Genomic DNA, 8302 nt, shown 5'->3' with positions numbered 1-8302 from the left:
CATTTCATTTGTGCGTAAAATAATGAAAAGTGCAGCTATAGATGTGAAAAGTAATTAAACCCTTCATAGTCAAGTGGTTGTGCCACCTTTAGCTGCAATGACTGCAACTAAATGTTTCCTGCAGTTGATGTAAAAGCGCAATAAAAGACTTTTTCACGGCATTGTATGAATGGACAACCTATCTTAAAGGTTACTTTCAAATACAAAATAGTACTTTTTCAAATACTATAAGAATGTGTAACTGTGATATACTTTCTTTTATCAGAGTGAAGAAATGGCAAGATTTAGCCTGTCACCGCAATTTTTCTTCCATTTTCCTCCGTTTTAAAATAACAGTTCTCCCAGCTTTGATAGTTTAAACCTGACAAGCATATAAGTGAAGAGACAGAAAATAATAAAAAGCAATTTTTTTTTTATTTTTATGACACCCCACAGTTCTGTCCCAAATCAAATACAATTGTCTTCGCTTGCATTTCTTGGGCTGCAAATGTTAAAGTGCACAAAAAACGAGCATACAGACGGACGTATGAAACACATTGAAAGCATCAGTTTAATTTTATCATGCCTGCCCCAAAAATACTTAATAAGTTGCATCAAAAAACAGGAAAATGTCCTACCGATGCACTGAGAAGCAAATGAAATCAAACACAGCTGCTGTCATTTGTCTGTCTCTACAGAAACAAGAGTCCCTCTGGCCAGCCTCACTGAGTGTCCCTGTTGTGATCTCAAGTATATCTGTTCATCCTGGCTCTAAGCTGCAAAAATTTCCTCTCGTTCAAAACACAAAGGTGGGGAATGATCCCTGTTTTACTTTTCAATGTATTACAGATAAACAAAACTGGCAGTTTCATACATACCTTCTAAAAGCCTTCTCCTATATAGATTATTATTATTATTATTATTCTCAACACAGTTCCTTCACTTACTCTCATGAATACAGCTTACGACCAAACAGAAATGTATGGTTTCTTTTCCTCTTTGTATTATATACATTCATAAAACTAATATAAATATAAATTACTTTGAGATTTTTTTTTTTTTAACATTTTCCATTCAGTATATAACTAATATCTTCAATACTCCATTTCTCATCTTGTACAAAAGCATTTACCTTTTTCTTTAAATGAGCTTTCTTTACATCTTAATGTAAACGAGCGTTTGGAAAAATCGGAATAACTTCATAACTTCACAGCAAAGCGTCGGCGCCTGAAGAAGACAGAGAGTGTGGGAGTCGAAAATAGTTTGTTTTTTCTTCCTGGGGGGACGAGGGGGGGGGGCATGTATCCCTCCACGTGGGTGGGCGACATGGAACGAACCGGAGGAAAGGCGCCCAGATGCCAGTGATCCCAGTGCCGTGACCTCAGCAGCCAGCAGGGGGCGCTCACTTTGGGCTCCTAGCCTGCGGTGGTTACTAATGTTTACTTCACCAAAGCCGTCTTTCAGAACCGCTGTGTTTTTCCTGCCCAGACCGAAAAAAGAAAGCATCCATCACACTGCCGAGCAGTCCTGAGTTTCTGGAAAATCACAATACAAACGAAAACATCTGCACAGTAACCTTGTAAATAAAAACAGGAGGTTTGCACAGGGTCTCCACTTTGCCTTATAGAAAGACAAGAAACACACAAACCCAAATAATAAGAAGTATAATAAAAATGTGTCGATATCCACATACAATAAAAATATTTCTCTTTCCTTCTTCCTCTGTACATTCCACTGGACCGTCCGTGTCTCTAAAAGCGCAACTCGAATCTTGCGGTTAGAACAACATCCAACACTAGGGTGCCTGTCGGCCCAAACCCGGTGACCTCTCCGGGCCTTTCCACAGTGTTCTGGGGCATGTGGACTTCAACAGCAGCAGTTCTGGTTGCTCTCCACTTCACCTGCTGTGCGGTTAAAAGTTCTGTTTTTAAGAAAGTCTGCCGAGACGTGGGCGCCAAGACGACAACCGTGACGGCGGCAGTGATGCTGACCTCCTCTTCCGCTCGAAGGGTCCCCGCACGCCTCTGAAACACATCGAGGTGCGGTGATGCAAGAGCGTCGAACCAAGCAGGTCGGAATTTAAGGAAAACGGACAAAGGGAGAAAGAAGCGGCCGTACCAGTGCGGCGTTACACCCAGGAATCCACGGGCTGGGGTTTGAGGTCGCAGGCATCCACCAGATTCACAGAAGGCTTGTTAGTCCTGATAAAGAATTTCCTGTTTGAGTCATTCTGTAGTAACGGGAGAAGGGTTGGCACGGTCAGTGTCAAACGATGTGAGAGAGCTCCAACGGCCCTCAGAAAATTCAGCAGTAGCACAGTAATCCCGCCGAACCTAGGAGGCCAGAGATACACCCTTCGAATGGCTCGTCTGAATCTGCTGCTCACGGCTGATGAGCCTCACGTGTCCAACACACACTCTCTTTTCACCCCTTAACTCCTCCTAGGCATTTGGTTGCATATTATCAGGAACGTAGATGCAAATAAGAGTCCGGATGTCTAGAGTGGCCCCCGAGCAGAGCCACGACATAGTTATTCCGGGGTTACCTTCACATGGTCCCGTTCCACCATGCTACCTGGACCATCCCTGGTGCTATATCTGCACTCGTGGTCCCTGGAATCAGTGTTGGAGAAAACATCTGCAGAAGAAAGGAGGGAATCTTCAGGCTTACCTAACAGATCTCGAATATTTCCACAGCACACAGGTTCCACTGGAACAGGAGGAACCACCGCATGCACCCAGAAACCACGCTGCCACGTGAGAGTTTCGCCATCTGATGCAAAACTGAAGCTCGGGGTTGAACCTAATAAACCATCGAAAATGACCCCCTGCGCTGCTATGCTCAGCGAACACCTTACCACATTGCAGCGGGGGTTAAGAACCAGCGCACCTTGGTTCCTCTCCATCAGGGGCAGAGTGGTGTCATCGCCGCTGGCCCTGCCGTTCCGGGTCCCTTTGGGCTGGACGGCGGCTGAGGGCTAAAAGGGCGAAAGACAAGAGAAGACCCTGTGAGAACCACGACCGGAAAAGCCAGGAATCCCGCCCACGGGTGTTTCGACCACTTTGCTGATATTTTGTCATTTCATCCGCAGTGTGGCTGTGGGCAGCAGAGCAGGGTACATACGGAGGCCGCTGGGACAAGCCCCGCCCACTGTTACAAGCCCCGCCCACTGTTACTACTTGATGAGTTAGTTAATGAGTGAGCATGGTACTTTCCCAAAATCACTCCAGTGAAAATGCCGATGGCTCAGATACTGACGGTTGGTTTGAATAAAAGTATGAGCAACAAATGAATATCAACATGCCCATGCAGGCCTCATTAACAGTACAGTAATTAAGCAGAATTAGGCGGTGATTTTGATGAGCTATTAACAGTAATCATCTGCCAGAGAACAAGTAAAAGCTGTCCACTAACATTAGCTTTAATGCAGTAGTGCTGGCTTCCCCTCAGAGTAAATCTGAGCCAGACACACACACACACACACACACACACACACACACACAGTCTGAAACTGCCTGTTCTGAGCAGGGTCACAGCTAGCCAGAGCCTAACCCAGCAACACAGGGCACAGGGCAGGAGAAGGAGGGGTCACACGTCCGTCGCAAAGCACCGCAAGCGGGACTTGAACCCCAGACCCACCAGACAGTGGGACGCAGCCAAACCTGCTGTGTCATCGCATCCCCACACCCCTGTGCCCCCCATCTGAGCCAGACAGCACTCTCCTAATCGGCATCCAGCTGCTGACAGTCATGCACTGGTGAGAATATCAGTACTGAAACTCAGAACGTACAGTTCGTGTCCAGGAAAAATGTATTATTACTCTCTTGATTGTTATACACATCATCTGAAACTGCCTGTCCCACGCGGGGTCGCAGGGAGCCGGAGCCTAACCCGGCAGCACAGGGCGTAAGGCCGGAGGGGGAGGGGACACACCCAGGATGGGACCCCAGTCCATCACAAGGCACCCCAAGCGGGACTTGAACCCCAGACCCGCCAGAGAGCAGGACCCAGTCAAACCCACTACTCCACCGCGCTCCCCTACTTGATTATTATTATTATTATTATATCATTTATACCTCTCACTATCATTCTTTTAATTGTTTATACTTCTTGCTATTAAGGACAGTTGAAAGTGTACTGGTTCGAGCTATTGCCTTTGGACCTAAAAATCACAGGTTTGAATCTTACCTCTGGCTGTAGTACCTGTGAGCAAGGTATTTACTCTAAATTTACCGCAGTAAAGTTACTCAGCTATGCAAAGAGGTGAAAAACTCTAAGTTGCTTTGGGGAAAAGTGTCAGTCAAATGTGTTTCTCTCTTAGTTGTTGAAATTAATAAAAGCCCTCTTGGGACATCTGTCATTTGACACAATTATGCTTTTTTAATCATTTACATTCATTCATTCATTCATTCATTCAGCTGACACTTTTCTACAAAGCGACTTAGAGCACTAAGACGCCTACAATTATCTATCCATTTATACAGCTGGGTCATTTTTCACTGGAGCAATTTTAGGGTAAGTACCTCACTGAAGGGTACTAGAGCTGGAGGTGGGATTTGAACCTGCAACCTTCTGTAAGTCGCTCTGGACAAAAGTATCAACTAGATGAATTAATGCAAATGCAAGAGAATAGCTTATCCTGCATGTCGCCAAAACGCAAATGCTATTTATATATTTTTTGCTTTGTTCTCCAATAACTGCCACTTATATTGTTCTTATACATGTTTTTTTTGAACTGCAGGCAGATGCAATACCTCCCGAGGCGTCTCTGGGTCCTCTCGGACCCGCGAGAAGCACCGTACCTGAAAGTGGGTCTTATTCCAGCCATCCCTGGTCAGGACGTTCCTCAGCTCCTTGTAGCTCCACACTGTCTGCAGCACGTGAGATGCAGCCTTAGTCTCACGCGGTGACTGGCTGATGCCGCGGAAGAGGAGAAATCGGTGCGTAATTTTGTGGCGGCTGTAGCACAGCGACACAGACACACTGGCTGCTCTGCAGAACTCACTTTGACTCAAAACAATTAACTCGAAACAAAACAATTAACTCGAAACCAACACCACAGGCTGTTTTTAATTAATTCCCAAATGGACGAAATTCGCCAGCCTTCCCGCATCTCTCCGAATTAATTATACCAACCGTTTATACCTTTCCGAGTATAGTTTCACGCGAAAAACAATTAGCCGGAATGCGCAGCTGAATGTGAGCTTCCTTCTGGCCTTCACTCTGCTGGAAGCGACTCCGCTATTACCTGGTCCGACTGATGGAGACCAGCTTCTGGATGGCGTGCGCCTGGATGAGGGCACGGGCGTTCTCGGAGCTGTTGGTGACGATCTCGTGCAGGGTGTTGAGCACGGCCACCACGGTGTCCTCCTCCAGGTTCTTGGCTGGACGCTGCTGACCACTGGGCAGGTTGCTCACCAGATCCCTCACAGCGTAGCTCCCTGGGGACGGGAAGCATGCAGTCACAAAGATGCCAACACACCCATTTCAGGCTACGGTGCTCACACAGCAGAGGTGAGCATTACAGCGTTGAGGTAAAGGGCACACCAATATCATCCTTAAATTGCAGTAAAGGGCAGGGGACAACTGGTGGTGTAGTGATTAGAGCTGCTGCCTTTAGACCTGAAGGTTCCTTCTCCGAATCCCACCGACTGCTCTAGTACCCTTGAACAAGGTACTTACCCTAAAGCGCTCCAGTAAAATTACCCAGCTATATAAATGGGTAAATAACTAAGTATATTAATATTGTAGGTTAAAACTAAATGAATAAATGTGATGTTGACCAGGGGGTTGTTACGGTCGCTCGGGTTCCAGCACATACTGAAAATACCACCTACGCTCCAAGGGGGCTGCACTCGCACAGGACAGCATGTTCTTCTCGCAGGGATCACACTCCCACCATCAAGGTTCATGTCAGCAAGAACATCTTTCACTCTGGAAGCAGTGTGAAGGTGTCCTTTCCTTGTCACCTGACTGGTACCCACCTATCAGGTCCTTGTTGCGGTGGTCTATGGCCAGGTTGCGCAACGCGATGGCCACGGCCCGGACCACGGTGTCAGCGTGGGACCGCAGCAGCTCCACGAGGACAGGCAGGCCCTTCTCCTTCCGTACCGTCGCCCGGATGTAACTAGACCACTAGGCGAAAATAAAATCACTTAAGGGTGACAGGACTGTTGTCCTCTCATTCCACATCAATGCTTACGTTTCATCAAAACATGACAACAGAATGGCAAGAAGAGAAACGTAATATGGCAATAAGGTCTATGGCTTCTCCTTTTCCAGAGAACAAAACACTCAGCTTTGGCTTCTGCTTCCAAAAGACCAGACAGCAGCAGCACATCGCCTGCCCCTCGTGTACCAGTGTGATGTAGTTTTGGTGTGTTTCCATGGGGTGACAGTAGTGAGCTTCAAAACAATACATTTAAGTTCTCTAATAAAAAAACAGACAAAAATGCTACATAACTGACAGTATGCATCAGTGAGTCCTGTGGTCCAACCTAATACCCTTGGTCCTCAGTCCTCAGACCACAGTGTGGTCACAGGATAGCCTCTAAGCAAAGCTAACCTTAAACCCCTAACCCCTAAACCTAACCCTAACCCAAACTCTAACCCCAACTCCTAATCCTAAACCCTAATTCTAAACCCTAACCCCTAACTCTAACCCAAACTCTAACCCCAACCCCTAATCCTAACCCCTAACTCTAACCTTCGCCAATGGACTCTCCAGCCTCAGTCAGCTCTGCCTTTTCCTACTCATGTCCATGCTCCCCATCAATTTCCCACTCAACTCCTAAATCCATTTCCTAGCCCGGACTCAGACCAGTGATCTCACCAGGGTACAGCCCGTCTAACAGCCCTTTCTATTTCTCCAGCCCAGAAACAGATCAAAGTACCCTCCCAGGCCACACCCCTTTTCAGACTGCCTCGACTTTCCCAGCCGACTCACCGTCCAGTGTCCAGCAGCGAGGTTCTGCAGAGCCCCAGCGGCTGCCTCTAGCGTGTTGTAATTCTGGCTCTCTGTGAGAAGGGACAGGTAAAGCCTGACCACCTCTGGTTGGTAGAGCAGCTGGTAGCCTGCAAGGTGAATGAGTGACCTATCAGATACGGAATAAGGGCTTGAACCAATCAGATGCAGGATGGGTCCCGAATGGAAGATGTCTCATTGCCAAGCTCATAGGTAGAGTTGGTTTTGAGACACATACGTTCATGAGCAACTCAGGGGGAGATATACGTTGGCACTCAAACTAGCAGTTGGGCTTTGTGAATGGTACTAGCCCAAGAATCTCTTAATCTGTGCATTGTGTAATCCATCCATCCATCCATCCATCCAATTTCTGTAATCACTTGTTTTGAGTAGGGTCGCGGTGATCCAGAGCCTATCCCAGAAGCATTGGATGCAAGACTGAGGGGAGGTACACCCTGGATGAGATCTTGTGTAATACGGTAGCACTAAATTAAGGACCCTGTCAATGTGGCTACCATATATACACAGAGTATGTTGATTCCAAGGAGAACACAACATTGGAATTAAAGCTTATTGATGTTTCAGATGAGCTTTTGTATGTATTTTATTTGTTGTTAGGCCTTGTGACGGACAAATGCCAATGGATCTGTTAAAGAGGATTTAATTTATTTCCAGCTTTGGAAATCATAACAGGTTTCCCAAAGGCTGCTTTCTGGAAAAGGTCTTCAGCTCTGACACTTCCATCAGTCTCTGGTCACCTCGCAGCAGGGCACCACATGTGTGATGCACCACATGTGCAAAGCCTTTCCTTCACCTCCACCCAGTTGACTGTGAAGGGAGGGCTTTAGTGGACCACAAGAGACTCCACAAGAGCTGCTCCACCTTTCAAGAGAACATCATTTACACACGGATTTCTGCAAAAGGGCCATTTCAAAAGAAATCCGGGACCCGGATGGATCACCGGTGACACTGACTGCACACTGCAGTCCTTTGTGGGTTTTGAGTAGCAATCTGAACAGAAACAAACTTCAAGACTAAATCAATGAGCACAGGTCAAACTGAGGGTCACTTTCTAAAGCTGCACTCATCATGCCTCCCTGTGCCATTCAGAAAACCACATATCTTTCAGGTGAGCACAAGTGGCTATGGCATGGAGTGAGTCAGTCGGTCAGTGGAAATGCTCCCCGGGACATGAGAAGAGTTGTGATATGGCTTACTGCACCCCCTAAGGCATGGTGGAAGGTCTAAACTGTTAGGAATGACTGTTAGGATAGTTAAGGTGTGGTAGTATCTCACTCAGGACTCATGCGGACCCATCATTACATTGAGCCACTATTCCTAACCCTAACTCTCATAACC

The 8302-nt window shown here is 46.8% G+C and overlaps 1 protein-coding gene across 1 annotated transcript in view; it reads right to left on the bottom strand.

Annotated features, from left to right (window-relative positions):
* Nucleotides 1-1703: 1703 nt before the first annotated feature.
* Nucleotides 1704-8302, bottom strand: part of LOC108933333 (armadillo repeat protein deleted in velo-cardio-facial syndrome homolog) — a 60612-nt gene continuing 54013 nt past the window's right edge. The window contains exons 12-19 of the mRNA XM_018750304.2: nt 6926-7053; nt 5964-6114; nt 5228-5420; nt 4782-4893; nt 2869-2956; nt 2525-2616; nt 2098-2209; nt 1704-2003 (exon numbers count right to left, since the gene is read on the bottom strand). Of these exons, the coding sequence (XP_018605820.2) occupies nt 2108-2209; nt 2525-2616; nt 2869-2956; nt 4782-4893; nt 5228-5420; nt 5964-6114; nt 6926-7053 (866 nt within the window). The 3' untranslated portion in view covers nt 1704-2003; nt 2098-2107. The remainder of the gene's footprint in view (nt 2004-2097; nt 2210-2524; nt 2617-2868; nt 2957-4781; nt 4894-5227; nt 5421-5963; nt 6115-6925; nt 7054-8302) is intronic.

This window comes from Scleropages formosus, chromosome 6 (assembly GCF_900964775.1).
Source record: "Scleropages formosus chromosome 6, fSclFor1.1, whole genome shotgun sequence".
NCBI classification, from domain to species: Eukaryota; Metazoa; Chordata; class Actinopteri; order Osteoglossiformes; family Osteoglossidae; genus Scleropages; species Scleropages formosus.
This window is presented reverse-complemented; position numbering and strand designations above follow the sequence as displayed.